The sequence below is a fragment of the Stenella coeruleoalba genome (assembly GCF_951394435.1).
Source record: "Stenella coeruleoalba genome assembly, chromosome: 2".
Taxonomy (NCBI): domain Eukaryota; kingdom Metazoa; phylum Chordata; class Mammalia; order Artiodactyla; family Delphinidae; genus Stenella; species Stenella coeruleoalba.
Window position 1 is genome coordinate 109507120 of NC_137147.1, and position 15879 is coordinate 109522998.

A 15879-nucleotide genomic window follows, 5' to 3' on the forward strand; every position below is an offset into this window, starting at 1 on the left:
GTTTGAAGGATGACTGCATAACACAAAGTTGGACTTCAGAAAGGTTATACCAGTTTATAGCCAAACCAGCAGTGCGTGAGAAAGGTTGCTTTTTCACCCCTTTGCCAATAGTATCAATTAAAAAAACAAAAGAAAACATTGCTACTCTGATGTCAGTTATGACCTTAATGTGAATTTCTATGAAACTTGTATTTATTGACCAGGCATGTGGGTTTTGTCACTAGACAGACCTGGGTTTGAGTTCCAGCTCTGCCTCTTGCTGTGTGGCTTCAGTTGAGTTATGTAGTTCTCCATTTTCTCATCTGTAAATTGGAGATAATAATAGTTCTTTGTTGGATTATTATAAGGCTCAGATTAGAAAATAAATACAAAACACAGAGTCCAGTAAAGCCTCAGTACATTTCAGTTATTATAGTTATGAAGAATGACTTAACTTGTGACAATCAGATAAAGCTATTTGAGATATCTGAAACTCAATGGGATATTAGTTTAAATACCTGTTAGAATTGTATGGTTCTAGGAATAAGAAAGAATGCAAGAGCCCATTAGTTTCATAACCTTTATGATTAGAGAGGAAATGCATTTACACATTTGAATTTCATCCATTACAAAGGTCTTTAGAATTAAAATAAAAACATGTATATATCTTAAAAGCCAAGAAATATAAAATAAAATCCAAAGATAAACTGGGTAGGATTTGCAGATTTCTAAGAGTAGTCAGAGGATGAGGTAATGAGTTTTGAAGTCCATAACAGAATTTTAAAAGGGGCTCAAAATATCAGTTGGCATAGTGAGAAGAATGGCTCTGAAAGTCTGTAGCTCCAGAACTTATGTTTGGTAGAAAACCTCTGATCAGGGAATTCACTGGCGGTCCAGCGGTTAGGACTCAGCGCTCTCACTGGTCAGGGAACTGAGATCGCACAAGCTGCTCGGTGTGGAGTGGTGGTGGGGGAATGACACAAACAAACAAAAAAAGTCTGATCAAAAGTAATCTTAATTAACTAGGCTGAAACTGTCTTTCTTAGCAGTTCTGTGTGTTTCAACTCAGAAGCTTTAGAATTAAGCACAAAAAGGCTTTAATGGGGGTAAAAACTATGTGATTAATATGTTGGGGTTTAGAAGAAATATGTGCATATTTCACTTTTTAGGCACTTGCAATGTTTAAGAAAATTTGGCTTATTAGAGTGATGGTCTTATGACTCTTATTTTAAATGTAAAATTGAGTTAGTTTTAGACTTAAGGTTTGAGTTGAAATTTTACTGCTTACACATGGAACTGGGTCATCTAAGAAAACTTTAAATTCATTATATTTGTAAGTATATTTGATTTGTAAGGATTACTAAGCCTTGAGAAGATTCTAGGCTAAACACCTGAAGACATTAAAAAGAAAATCTAATAGATTAAGTTTATAGACAATTTTAAATGTCGGAAGATGTTGAATTAACTAAGTTTGTGAATGGGACCAAAAATTATTCTAAGTTTCTGCAAAGTGATTGGTAAAATATGCTAGACTTATAAATAGAATAATAAAATTTGCAAGCTAAACTTAAAAGCTTAAGAAAGAACTAATTTCTGAATTTGTAACAAATCTTTGACCATTTTTTAATGGGGGTGTTTTGTTTTTACAGGTTTTCAAGTATTTCACTTTACTATTTTGAAGGAAGAATGGATAAACTGAAAATTGCTAGAGCAAACAGCCTGGAGTCAGGTTGTGAAGTGGCTTATTTGGCATGGTAAGGAATTTGGACCATATCCTGAAGGAAATATTAGGAAAAGACTTTGAAAAGGAAGAACACGACCGTATTTGTACTTTAGAAAGAACACGCGGGTGACTGCAGGGAGTTGTTTGGCAGAGGGAGAACGGAGATGATGTAATCACAGTGGAGACAGACACAAAAGCTAGACACTTCAGTAATAATACCAATTGCATGTAGGGCGTGAGGAACTGAGCACTATTAATAGGATAATAACGGGAACAGGGTCAGTGTTCGACACGTTAACTTTAAAGTGTCTGCGGGATTCACAGGTTTAAAATGTCCATTACACGGCTGAAAATAATGAGTTGGGGCTTCTAGAAAGTCTGGTCTGAGATATATATTTAGGGCTCTTCAGCAGTTTAAGGTGAGCGTGGATAAAGTTATTCAGAAAGAGTGGGCAAAGAAAAAACGGAAGACGGCTGAGGACGGAATTCCATTGAGTACCAATATGTTAAGGGCAGGCCACAAGTTGCAAGGGGAAGACGCATCCCTAAAAGGGGCAAAGAGTCCTCTAAAAAGAAGAACTTGCAAAGAATAGTGGCAAGGAATCTAAGGGAAGGAAGTTTGGACAAACACAATTCTCCTGCTTTAGCATATCCACTTCTCAAATGCTAGCGGGGTTAAGCAGTTCAACTCTGGCGGCTGCTGGCGAATCCGGGAGAAGGCTGCGTCCAGATTGCCAGGCTGTGCGGCCCCTTACGGGAGTTTGGGTCCTGCATGTGCCCGCAAGAACACACTGGGCCACTTCAAAAGAGGCCTTCCTTGAGCCCTTTGGTGCAGAAGAGTTTGGCTAGGCAGGCAGGGGAAGGTAAAGTGCCCACGTTTTTTACTCCAAGCTACGGACACTGGCGGTCTTTGCGAAGAGGTGCGAATGGGACGGCCGCCGGCTAGGGCAAGTATCCAGGACCGGGGCGGGTCTTGCCGTCGGGCGGCGCTGACAGCGAGTACAACTCGCGGGCAGGCTCCGCCTTCCTTCTTCCGCCTCCTGAGGGCGTTCCGGGCGCAGGGCGGGGCTAGGGGCGTGGTCAGGAGGCCCAGGCCCCGCCTCCTTCCGTCCGCTGCGGTCGGCGCGGCAGGGCGGGGCCGCTGGGGTGGGGTCTGAGGGTGGGGCCTGCGGCGCGGGGCGGGGCCACAGGGACCGGGGCAGCTCGAGCAGTCTGCAGGGGCTGCACCCGCCGCCGCCTGCGCTTCCAAGGTTTTGCGGCTTCCTGAGCAGAGACCCGGGCTCGGCCGCCATGTCTGCAGCGGACGAGGTTGACGGACTGGGTGTGGCTCGGCCACACTATGGCTGTGAGTGTGGGCTCCGCGGCACTGGGGTCTCGGGGCGGGCTCGCTGCCTCTGAGGCGCCGTTTTCCCGGGGGCTCGCCGGGCGGGTGGGGCAGGGCTGCTGTGGGCCGCGCGGACCCGGAAGAGCCGGTGCGGCGAGGTGGCGGGCGGCGAGGCCCGCAGCCCTCGCCCTCTCGGTCTCCGAGGCGGCGGGGAGGACCCAGGCGGCCTCCCCGCCTTGTCCCGGGCGCGGCGGCTGGAGGGCCTCACCCAGCGCCTCCCGACTCCCAGCTCGACCGAGATTGGGGAGACGGCCTAGGGTGAGGTGGCAGGAGGACGGTGCAGGGCGTGTCCCGGGGACCGGAGACCCGAGACGCGGGCTCTGCTCGGGCTTCCTGGGAAGGTGCTGCCCGAGTGCTGCCTGCGAGGTAGACCCAGGGTCCAGACCTCCCCGGCCCTAGGCTAGCTGAGAGGTGCGGCCCTGGACAAGTCACTTCAGCTTTCTCGAGCTTAGTTCCCTCGTCAGGATCTCAAAAGTGAAAAAAAAAAAAAAAAAAAACCCAAACGTCTGACTTCCTCATTTTCCGAACCTCATTTTCTGTCCCTGTCCTGGGACATCACTGAACTGCAGGCGGGATAGTTACCACTGGCCAAAGGAGAGTCCTTGAGAGTCTTGAGGTTTTTCGTTTTATTTTATATTCTTGCGAATGATGTTATGTTTTAGGATAATTTCACTCAGCAGTTACATGCGAGGTATTGTGTCACGTTTGTGACATTAAAGATTAGTAAGAGCAGGTCCCGCTTTCAAAGAACGTTTTAATCAGAGAGGCGGGCAGGTGTATTATCTAATGATAATAAGGAGGGATAGAAATAAAGATGCCGTGTGAACTAACTAGGCTTAAACAGTAATGTGGGTGAGAAGGAGGGGCTTGGGGAAGGCAGTAGGAACACAGATAGGACCTTTGATCAGAGCCTTGAAGGATGCTGTGTAGTTTGACAGGGTAGGGTGGGGCAAGAGACAGGACGTGGAGAGAAAAGCAGGAACTAAGGTACTGAAGAGTAGAAGAGCACTGTGTGTGTTGGGAACTGAGTGGTGTGGAGTGCACAGTGGTGGGAGGGGGAGGAGGGAGAGGGAGAAGAGTTACCAAAAGTAGTTGGGGCTAAATTGGGAAAGGCATTGAATGCCAACCGCAGGAGTTAGGAATTTATTCCATATCCTGGGTGCCCATTAAAGGAAGCAGATTGCTTTGAAGTTAATCTTATAGGCTCTTGAGACAGACTGTCTGGATTTGAATCCAGGCCCCATCATTTATTTATTAGCTGTGGGGCAAAGGTCAACCAGCCTCAGTTTCCTCATTTGTAAAACAGGAGTGATAATCACAGGATTGTTGTGGGACTTCCATGAAAGAATGCATGTAAAATGCATAGTACAATTACTGCCACTTAGTTCTCAATGACTGCTGGCTTTAGTGATTCATAAAAGAGTGGGAAAAAAAAGACCATGAACAGCTCTGGATTTAGAGAGAGTTTGGAAGATAGACCAGCACAAATTTGGACCAGAATCTCAAGTCAGTATTTTTCAAGTCACACTGAAATTTAGTACATGTTCATAATATTGTACTTTGAAACAAAGATTAGGATGAATATAGTTGAAACCCCATGGTTCCTGTCTTAGGAAAGTCATTGTATTGATAGTACCGCTGGCTGTCCACATGTTACCCTGACTCTCTAGGTGACTAGCAGGAATTTGATGCTATGGCATTCTTTTATCTCTCAGGAAGGGTACAGATTCTTGCGCTTACATTCTTTCTTTCATGTTTTAGCGGTCCTGGATAATGAGAGACTTACTGCAGAGGAGATGGATGAAAGGAGACGTCAGAATGTGGCTTATGAGTACCTTTGTCATTTGGAAGAAGCAAAGAGGTAAAGGTTGGCTGGAGAGAAGATTGGGAGAAGGGAGCTGATCTGGTGTGAACAAAGATAAAGATCTCTGAGTATGTTGTAGGTGTGACTGTGAGAGGCAGGTAGTTTGAAGGAATAAGTAAGTACAGGTAGGATATTTTTTTCATGGGAGCAAGTAGCCTTGATGGCAGTTTATCATGAAACAGTCTGATGGGCACCTACATATACTGAAAAATTTCCAGATTTGTGTTGTTCAGTTTTATGCTTATGGTGCATGTTTTGGGCACAACCAGCTATAGGGAAGAAAAGCAATTTTAAGGTTTGAAGTTTTTGGCCTTAATGTTTCACCAGTTATTCACTGGTTTTGATTTATATATGAATTGGGTCCATTCTCCGCTTGGTAGTGCTCTGGGTATGGGTCCATGCATTTGGCAATATTCAAAGTCTGTTTACCAAAGGCAGCGTCCTCTGCATTCTTTGTGAAGTAAATGTACAACTGCTGTTTTCTTTTTTCAGATGCTCGAAGACCTTGTGGTCTTATTCTTAGAGTGTTGATTTGCTATCAGTAGTTCATTTCTTTTGTTCTGGTGCTTGTGTTTCTTTGCAAAGTCCCAGGGTAGATAGATGTAATTACAGATCACGTATCCTATAAGTGAGCTTTTTTTTTTTTTTTTTGCGGTACGCGGGCCTCTCACTGTTGTGGCCTCTCCCGTTGCGGAGCACAGGCTCCGACGCACAGGCCCAGCGGCCATGGCCCACGGGCCCAGCCGCTCCGAGGCATGTGGGATCCTTCCGGACCAGGGCATGAACCCATGTCCCCTACATCGGCAGGTGGACTTTCAACCACTGCACCACCAGGGAAGCCCCCTATGAGTGAGCTTTGGTGGAAAAGGCCAGCAAGGGATAATGAGAGATTTTGTGGTTAAAGTCTAATGAAAATCAAGGATGTTTCAAATGGTGCTAGTAATCAAGAGTGTTTTTTGTCTTGTTTTGTCTTTTTAGTTTTGAAAATCTTAAACGCTACAGGAAAGTCCAGAGAACAATACAATAAACATCCATGTATTCCAAAACTAGCAAATGTTAACCCTTCAGATTTTTTCCCTTTTCTCTTAAAAGACACAGTTGGAGTCCCCTTTGTGCACCTCCCTGGTCCCATTCTCCTTTGCATTCCTGGGGATACCACTAACATGCATTTGGTGCATCTTCTTGAATCCGGGCTTCTTTTCTGAGCTTAAAGCCCTTCCATTAGATTGGGAGAGGGTTGTGAGGAGATTAGTGATGATTTAGGTGGAGAGAATGGTAATAACACTTGTTTTTCTAAATGGAAGGTTAGACCGAAGGAGGTGAATGTGTTAGTAGAAAGGGGGATGTTTCTCATACAAAGTTTGTAAGGATCCCGTGAACAAAAATATTAAGTCCTCTGCTACTTAAATTATGGACTAGATCTAGTTTTGGAAGGTAAACAATTTGAAAGCTGTAGCTAGTATGAGAGACCATCTTGGGCTCTGTGGAGTCTTGGTGTCTTTGTTGGGGTGACCTAGGGGTGAGAGAAAAGGGCTTCCTCCCCCTGTCAAAAGCTTTTCTGCTTTTAATATTGGGTTTCCGCAGTAAAATTCCCTTTTTTAAAGAGGGTATCTTGGCTAACATCCCCTTGCTACCACTAATTCAGTTTCACTATTATGATTATGATTATGATTATTTTTAATTTGGCCACTCCACACGGCTTGTGGGATCTTAGTTCCATGACCAGAGATCAAGCCCATGCCCTCGGCAGTGAAAGCACAGAGTCCTAACCAGTGGACCACCAGGGAATTCCCCAGTTCCACTACTAATCTAGTTCAGCCATCTCATTTCAGTGAGGAAACTGAGGCCTGAGTGTCCACAGTCTACTTGTAGTTTTCTTGATTGAAGAATAGTTTTCATCATTTTATACGATGGTTTTTAACCAGGTGTGTACATTAGAATCATCTGGGGAACTTTAAAAAAAAAAAAGGCTATCTGAGCCTTACCACAGAGATTCTGGTTCAGTAGATCTAGGCTGGAAGGTCCAGATACCTGTATATTTTAAATGCTTCTAGCGGTTCTGATGGACCCCCCGAGTAGAGAAATGAGATTGAAAACATTTTAGAACTCTACCTTATGCTAGGTTATGATAGCCTGAATAGGATGATGTCCTTTATCACATTTCCTTCTTCAAGCGCTGTACTACAAGAGCACTTCATTTCCATCTACTCCAGAGCATATTCTTTTCTGTCAGGTGTTTTTTTCCCCAGAATAGAAGAATATCCCATTTCCTTTAAAATCCATCCAGGGACCATGATCCCCTGGGACGTTTTTTCGTTGGGTGCTTCTGCATACTTAGGAAGTGACTAAGGCAGTGAGACATTTGTGATAGTCTTTATTTTCCATACTTTTGGTTATAAGGGAGAGCATAATAGCGGCATATTGTCCTAGTACAATCTGCACTTTGGCCTCGCATCAAGGAAATGTGCCTGGTTTATTTTATGGAGGCAACCATATAAAATCTGGATGCAGTGATTTTTTTTTTTGTTTTTGTTTAAAGCTTTGATTAGAAAATCAACTTTGGAAGCACCTATTTAGACTTTACAACTAGAGAGGGCTAGGAAAAGAAGCCTGGGAATGTCATACTGAAAAAAGAAGACCGGGGTCCCTCCTGGCCACCTGATGTGGCTGTTGCCACCCCTAAAAAGTGTTCAAGGTGCACCGCAGACAAATCACATGCTCTTCCTTATTAGCTGCGACTTCAGCTCCCAGTTGTGTCTTCTACCCTGGTGAGCTGGGTTGTACCTTGTGTGCTTCTGAGGCCCCTCTTTACCCTCTAGCACAAGTCCATTTTGCCTTTTTGGATTGGCCCCATCCTGTTTCCTTCATAACCTCCACCCCTCCCAAGTTGGAGGAGTCCCAAGGTCTGGAATTTACACCCACTCCAAGGCCAGGAAGAAAGATCGAAGAGATCCAAGGGAGAAAAAGTTCCCCTCTTTAGTTCTATTTATAATACTGCTACTCCTCCCACTAAAAGCTCCACCTTATAGCACAGTGGCCCCATTGTGTATCCTAGGGCACTCCATTTTCTCCTGTACCTGTAACAGCTCTTTTGTGGGAAGAGAGGAGAGTGTGTAGAGAGGGAGAGCATATAAATGTGTGCAGACAGGGAGTATAAGTAAGAGTGTATGTAGAGAAATGAGAATGTGTTGTGAATTTGTGTTTCCCTAAGAGGTTAAGCGGGAAAATTTAGGAGTGATTCTATAAAAGTATGCACTTCGGGAATGCTTGCGAAATAGAAAATATAGAGATTCTGCTTTTCTATATTGTTTGGAGAGTAGTTTAAATATGGAAATTAAGTTATTGGTCTAATGAAGTATCATCTAAGGATTCAGGGTTTTATGCTAAGGGCTGCAGAGCAGACCAAGGACTTTATAAAGCAAGACATCTTAAATTATGTATTTATGCTTAAATGTGGGTTTAGTTTTATCCTTTTGCCTGTTCTGATTGGACTTTACATTTGTTTTGGCTAAAGAGCAGTTGTATAGTAGAGGTAAATAGCATTTTCACTCAGTTGAAAGAGGTGAGGTTTAAATATGTGAGATATGGTAGGTGCTCAGGTCTTGGACAGGAAGAAGTAACAGAAAGATCAGGGACTGCCCTGGTGGTTAAGAATCCTCCTGCCAATGCAGGGGACACGGGTTTGAGCCCTGGTCTGGGAAGATCCCACATGCTGTGGAGCAACTGAGCCCATGCGCCACAACTACTGAGCCTGCACTCTAGAGCCCGCAAGCCACAACTACTGAAGCCCGCGCACCTAGAGCCCGTGCTCCCCAACAAGAGAAGTCACTGCAATGAGAGGCCTGCGCACTGCAACGAAGAGTAGCCCCTGCTTGCTGCAACTAGAGAAAGCCCAGGAGCAGCAACAGAGAACCAACACAGCCAAAAATAAATAAATAAGTAAATAAAGAAAGAAAGAAAAGAAAGATTAGAAGGTTCAGGTGAAAAGAACCAAGAAGAGAACATAACAGGCAGGGCAGAAGAGGGCAGTCTGCAGAGGAGGAGAATGTATGAGTAGTACTAGAAATGGGAGAAAATTGAGTTAGGTTAAAGGTCACAGGAGGAAGGTTAATTCTAGCACTTCCCGAGTTTAATTTAGGATTCCTTCTTTCAGAGGCTTGCTGGTATGTCCTTTTGAGCCTGTCATGGGCCACCTTCCTCCTGCTCAGTGTCCATACCCCAGCTCACAGGGCAGGGCACACCCCTCCCCCCACAAGGGGTGGAAAGTGAAGCCTGTGGCTGGCTGGAGACTGTCAAAAACCATGTGATGTTAACAAGAGCTTAACACTAAGTAGAGGCACTTTACCTTCTGTAATTTAGGGGAATTGAAAAAGTATCTTGGAAAGAAATCAGCTCTTGAGAACAAATTCTCTTTTGTGCGTATGTCTTTGTTGTTGGCATCGAACATTTTCCAGGATGGGCTCATCAGATCTCCTCTCCTCTAAGTGGAATCAGAATTCCAGTAACATCTGGATATATCTAGGTTGGCACACTGTGATCATGAAAAGAGAAATTAAAGACGTTTAACTAGAAGCTTGCCCACCAGCTTCTAGAATTCTCAAATAATGAAGGAATATCACTAAGAGACTGAGGAGAATCATTTTTAGATTGACCCAAGCTTTCCTTTTGCAGATGAGAAAACTAATCGCTTCATGAGACCCAGTATGATTAAGGGGCCACAAAAAACGTAGCTTTTTAATGGTACTTTGGGACTACAAGCTAGGTGCATTCATATATTTATGATTATCAAGGAGAAGTATGGGGTGGGATTTATTCTTAACTCTTAAAATGGTGACATAGATGAAAATCTCTTTTTTTTAAAATTTTTGAATTTTATTTTTTTATACAGCAGGTTCTTATAGTCATCCATTTTATACACATCATTGTATACATGTCAATCACAATCTCCCAATTAATCACACCACCACCACCACCCCTCCCGCTTTCCCCCCTTGGTGTCCATACGCTTGTTCTCTACATCTGTGTCTCAATTTCTGCCCTGCAAACCGGTTCATCTGTACCATTTTTCTGGGTTCCACATATATGCATTAATATATAATATTTGTTTTTCTCTTTCTGACTTACTTCACTCTGTATGACAGTCTCTAGATCCATCCACGTCTCTACAAATGACCCAGTTTCGTTCCTTCTTATGGCTGAGGTATATTCCATTGTATATCTCTACCACGTCTTCTTTATCCATTTATCTTTATCCATTCGTCTGTCGATGGGCATTTAGGTTGCTTCCTGGCTATTGTAAATAGTGCTGCAATGAACATTGGGGTGCATGTGTCTTTTTGAATTATGGGTTTCTCTGGGTATATGCCCAGTAGTGGGATTGCTGGGTCATATGGTAGTTCTATTTTTAGTTTTTTAAGGAACCTCCATACTGTTCTCCATAGTGTCTGTATCAATTTACATTCCCACCAACAGTGCAGGAGGGTTCCCTTTTCTCCACACCCTCTCCATTTGTTGTTTGTAGATTTTCTGATGATGCCCAATCTAACTGGTGTGAGGCGATACCTCGTTGTATACCTCATTGATTTGCATTTCTCTAATAATTAGTGATGTTGAGCAGCTTTTCATGTGCTTCTTGGCCATCTGTATGTCTTCTTTGGAGAAATGTCTATTTAGGTCTTCTGCCCATTTTTCGATTGGGTTGTTTGTTTTTTAAATATTGAGCTGCATGAGCTGTTTATATATTTTGGAGATTAATTCTTTGTCCGTTGATTCGTTTGCAAGTATTTTCTCTCATTCTGAGGGTTGTCTTTTCGTCTTATGGTTTCCTTTGCTGTGCAAAAGCTTTTAAGTTTCATTAGGCCCCATTTGTTTATTTTTGTTTTTATTTCCATTACTCTAGGAGGTGGATCAAAAAAGATCTTGCTGTGATTTATGTCAAAGAGTGTTCTGCCTATGTTTTCCTCTAAGAGTTTTATAGTGTCCGGTCTTACATTTAGGTCTCTAATCCATTTTGAGTTTATTTTTGTGTATGAGGTTAGGGAGTGTTCTAATTTCATTCTTTTACATGTAGCTGTCCAGTTTTCCCAGCACCACTTATTGAAGAGACTGTCTTTTCTCCATTGTATATCTTTGCCTCCTTTGTCATAGATTAGTTGACCATAGGTGTGTGGGTTTATATCTGGCTTTCTATCTTGTTCCATTGATCTGTGTTTCTGTTTTCGTGCCAGTACCATATTGTCTTGATTACTGTAGCTTTGTAGTATCGTCTGAAGTCAGGGAATCTGATTACTCCAGCTCTGCTTTTTTCCCTCAAGACTGCTTTAGCTATTCGGGGTCTTTTGTGTCTCCATACAAATTTTAAGATTTTTTGTTCGAGTACTGTGAAAAATGCCACTGGTAATTTGATAGGGATTGCATTGAATCTGTAGATTGCTTTGGGTAGTATAGTCATTTTCACAATATTGATCCTTCCAAGAACATGGCATATCTCTCCATCTGTTGGTATCATCTTTAATTTCTTTCATCAGTTTCTTATAGTTTTCTGCATACAGGTCTTTTGTCTCCCTAGGTAGGTTTATTCCTAGGTATTTTATTCTTTTTGTTGCAGTGGTAAATGGGAGTGTTTCCTTAATTTTTCTTCCAGATTTTTCATCATTAGTGTGTAGGAATGCAAGAGATTTCTGTGCATTAATTTTGTATCCTGCAACTTTACCAATTCATTGATTAGTTTTAGTAGTTTTCTGGTGGCATCTTTAGGATTCTCTATTATAGTATCATTTCGTCTGCAAACAGTGACAGTTTTACTTCTTTTCCAATTGTGCTCCTTTATTTCTTTTTCTTCTTTGATTGCTGTGGCTAGGTCTTCCAAAAACTATGTTGAATAATAGAAAATCTCTTTTTTGTGAAACTTAGTACAACTGCCTTGGACAGACTCTATGGTAAGAAGTGGGTTGTCTTTAAAAGTGTTAAAAGTGATTCAAACCAAGAGTGCTTTTTTCATATTATTACAGTGTTACAAATGGGGGGATGTGTTCCTAGCAGCCAGGAAAAGCGACTCTACAGTGTAGCTGAGACACTTAGCAAAATTTACAGCTGAGAAATGTGAGCAGTTTCTGGTATATATTAGGCAGTCAACTAGTTAGTAGCTGCTGTGATAACTAAGAAAAGTCATATTACTGTAATCTCATAACACTTATGATGAAGTCAAACAAATTTTAAAAGCCTGAATAAAACGTCTTTGAAAATCTTGACTGTTGAGATACACAAAGTGAAAAGAACGAGGACTTTCAGTTTTGGCAGCTGCAAGTTCTGATTCTGGTTTTGCAAGTTACTTAACCTTAGGGAGTAGAGCCTAAGCTTGTACTTTACAGAATGGAGATACTGTGCATTTTAGGGAGTTGCTGAGAGGGTTAAGTGCCTGGCACAGTGTCTGAAATACAGTAGGCACTCGATAAATGTATTCTTTATCCTGGTCCTTGGGGCAAAAGCAGATTTAATATGAAGATGAAGAGGCATTCATAAACTTTTCTGGGGAATTTTCTGGGCATTTTCAAGATTCTAAATGTTGGTAGCTCTTTAGTTTTTTCACTTCATACTTAAGCTGTTGTCTGAAAGGAAACACCAGAAACAGAGGATACCTCTAGGGATTGGAGGGTATGAGAAGACTTTTCCTTTTTACTTAATGCTTTTCTGTATATTTTAAATGCTTTTTACAATAATCATGAATTTTATAATAAAAAAGGAATGGATTAAGAAAAAGGAAAAACTTAGTATATAATTTTTAGATAATGATTATCATGAATTTAGATTTTTAAATTGCTGTATTGTCATCTTAATTACTATTTTCAATGGATACATAATGTCCATAATTTATTTAGGCTTATTCCAAAAGTTGTATTGCTTTGATTTCTGGAAAGAGTAAACATTTTCCCATATATTTGTTTACCATCTTTATTTTATGCAAGTTGTTGATGACGTTTGTCTGTCTTCTAGGGTCATGATGTTGACTTTTGTGAGCTCTCTTATAATATGGGTGTCAACCTGTGGTATTGCTACAAACATTTTCTCTTGATTTTCCATTTTATTCTTTCACTGTATGGAAGTTTTAAATTTTATGCAGTTTAAGTGTTAATCTTTCTCTTTGTAATTTCTTCTATCTAGATAGTTTAATTTCTGTAAGGCCTTGCTAAAATTTGAAGTTTTATATTCTGTTAACTTTCCTATGATATAGTTATTTAATTTTTTAAGCGTCTAAGTCTTTAAATTTCATGGTGTTTCTAAATTATTCTGATATTACTTAAAAATAATCTTTTACTACCTATTAGCAACTGACATCTAGGATGTTAAATATTAAATTACATAAAGTTCTGTTTCTAGACTTTTTATTCTTTTATGGTGAACTGTATTTCTTTTTGGGTGGGGGGGGTAGGGAGTGCTGTACCATGAAGCCTGTGGGATCTTAGTTCCCGGACCAGGGATTGAACCTGGGCCCACGGCAATGAAAGCACTTAAAGCACTCTTTTTTTTTTTTTTTTTTTTTTTGTGGTACATGGGCCTCTCACTGCTGTGGCCTCTCCCATTGCGGAGCACAGGCTCCGAACGCACAGGCCCAGCGGCCATGGCCCATGGGCCCAGCCGCTCCACGGCATGTGGGATCCTCCCGGACCGGGGCACGAACCCGTGTCCCCTGCATTGGCAGGCGGACTCAACCACTGTGCCACCAGGGAAGCCCTAAAGCACTCTTAAAGCTTAGAGTCCTAAGCACTGGCCCACTGGGGAATTCCCTTCATTTTTCTTGAAGAAATGTGTGACTTCATTTTCTTGTACTTATTAATGAGAAACAACATCTGAAACTAGCTTGATTTTTACTTCCATGAAAAGTAACATTTTTAAAATACTTTTTCACAGTTTGAAACTTGTAAAAATTCTTATTTCTAAAAGTTTCCCCATGTTACATATTAGAGTTGATACCGGCTTAGTAATTTAGCCTGTACTGTGGAGACTCTTCTTGATTTATATCTTTTTTTTTAAGCGATTATTAATACTGCTTGACTTTTATTTATTTTTATTTTATTTTTTGACATATCTTTTTTGTTTGTTTACTTTAGCTCTAGGAAGTTGTTATATCTTTAATAATTGGTTCTAATTCAGTAGTTCTGTCTTGGGGGTGCCTGTTGGTAGGTTAGATCTGCACAGTGTTTTATGGCTGATCTTCATTTTGTTTAAGTCAGCTTTCTAGATATGTGTCCTACATATATATCTTCTGTTTGACTAACTTGATTTTCCTCTTTGGTTCTGTTAATGGTAGTTGCTTTGTCTTATTGCAATTTTTATTTTGGACTATTAACTCCTTTTCCCTCTCTATTCTTGTTAATAGATCAAATGGTCTCTGATTAGCTCATGAAGAATAGTGTGACACATACAGGACCCTTTTCAGGTGGAAAAAAGGAGCTTGTAGCCAAGAGAGTTGTTTACTTTACCAATTCCCCTTATTTTCATTAAGTCTTGGAGTGGATGTCACCATAGGAAATCTGTGTTAACTGGATTGTCCACCAGTCAAGGTTAGGAAAGTCTGGGTGGGCTAAGTGGACCATCAGTTTGACCTAATCTAGCATATATTTCTTCTAGTCTTAAATGTCAAAGCAACAATTGTTTATATATTTTGATGTTCCTAATTGAAAAAACAGTAAAAATATATTTGAGGGCCTAAGTTGGCATTGTTCTAGGAATGTGATTTTTCTGGCTTTGCGTGATGATCTGTCTCTGATTTCTGTATAATTCCTTCAGTTTCACAGTTTAGCAATGGGGATACCTTTTGGTAGCAGGACCTGTTTTGAACATTTTTAAGCCATGTGGTATTTGATGGACTCAGGGTTGTTTCCAATTGTGGCTGCTAAATAAACCCTTTCACAGGAAGTATTTATGTAAAAAAGTGCTAGTAGGCAAAGTGAGACCATCCGGAAGTGATTCATATGACTGGTGTTGTTTGTTTAATTTGGGACTTGGTTGCCTAGAGACCATATCTTTGAGCAAGCTGAGTGAAGTGCCACATGAATGCAGAGGTCCCATTGCCTACCTGATCAAATCAGGACTGCTGTTTGATTTTTCTTCTGACAGAGCTTCTGGTAATCTCATTGATCCCTGTGCTTTGACAGTGTGTGAATCAAAAAATCTTAAACATATAAATGAAAGATCTGGTTAATGGTTTATGTTGAAGAGAAAGTCTACTTGCTTAAGTTTGAATGTTTAAAAATTTTCTTCCATATAATTGTACATTGGGAAGAATTATTTTTCAATAAGGTATTTTATTATATAAACCTCAATACTTCAAATACCTTTACACCAGGTAAGAGGAAGCAAAACAAAATAAAACCCCGAAAACCAAAAACCAACCCTGCGATTTGCAAGGACATCATGATATATAATATTACCTGTCTGACCCAAGGTCAGTGTCCTTCCCCTCTCTCCTCCTTCATCATCATCATCATCATCATCATCAGTACCATTTATTGAGCACTTATCATGTGCTGGGCACTGTGCTAAGCACTTCATATGCATTGTCTAATTAGCTATTCTTGAAGTCCCATGAGGTGCTTATTCTTATCTACATTTAACAGAAAAGAAAGCAAAGCTCAGAGAGGTTGACTCGTCCATCTCTTAAGTGATAGATCCAGATTTCAGGCTTGGCAAAGACTCCAAAGCCTTTGCTCTTCCCTGGATCAGTCTGTCACTGCAGTACTACTTGTGCTTCTAAAAATAATAACTACAACAACAGTATCTACCAGTAATTAAATAGAACGATGATGTACTTTACATACAACATTATGGTGAGATAGGCATTATTTTTATTTTAAAGAAGGAAAAAAATGAGTTAGTATCACGTGTTTCAAGGTCATGTAACTGTGGAATTCAAGCCCAGGTCTGTGTGAC

The 15879-nt window shown here is 41.1% G+C and overlaps 1 protein-coding gene across 1 annotated transcript in view; it reads left to right on the plus strand.

The window, feature by feature from the left end:
• The first annotated feature begins 2888 nt into the window (after positions 1-2888).
• The window catches only part of IQGAP1 (IQ motif containing GTPase activating protein 1), a 102454-nt gene continuing 89463 nt past the window's right edge, over positions 2889-15879 (plus strand). Inside the window, exons 1-2 of the mRNA XM_079913249.1 lie at positions 2889-3047; positions 4848-4947. Coding sequence (XP_079769375.1) covers positions 2993-3047; positions 4848-4947 — 155 coding nt within the window. The 5' untranslated portion in view covers positions 2889-2992. The remainder of the gene's footprint in view (positions 3048-4847; positions 4948-15879) is intronic.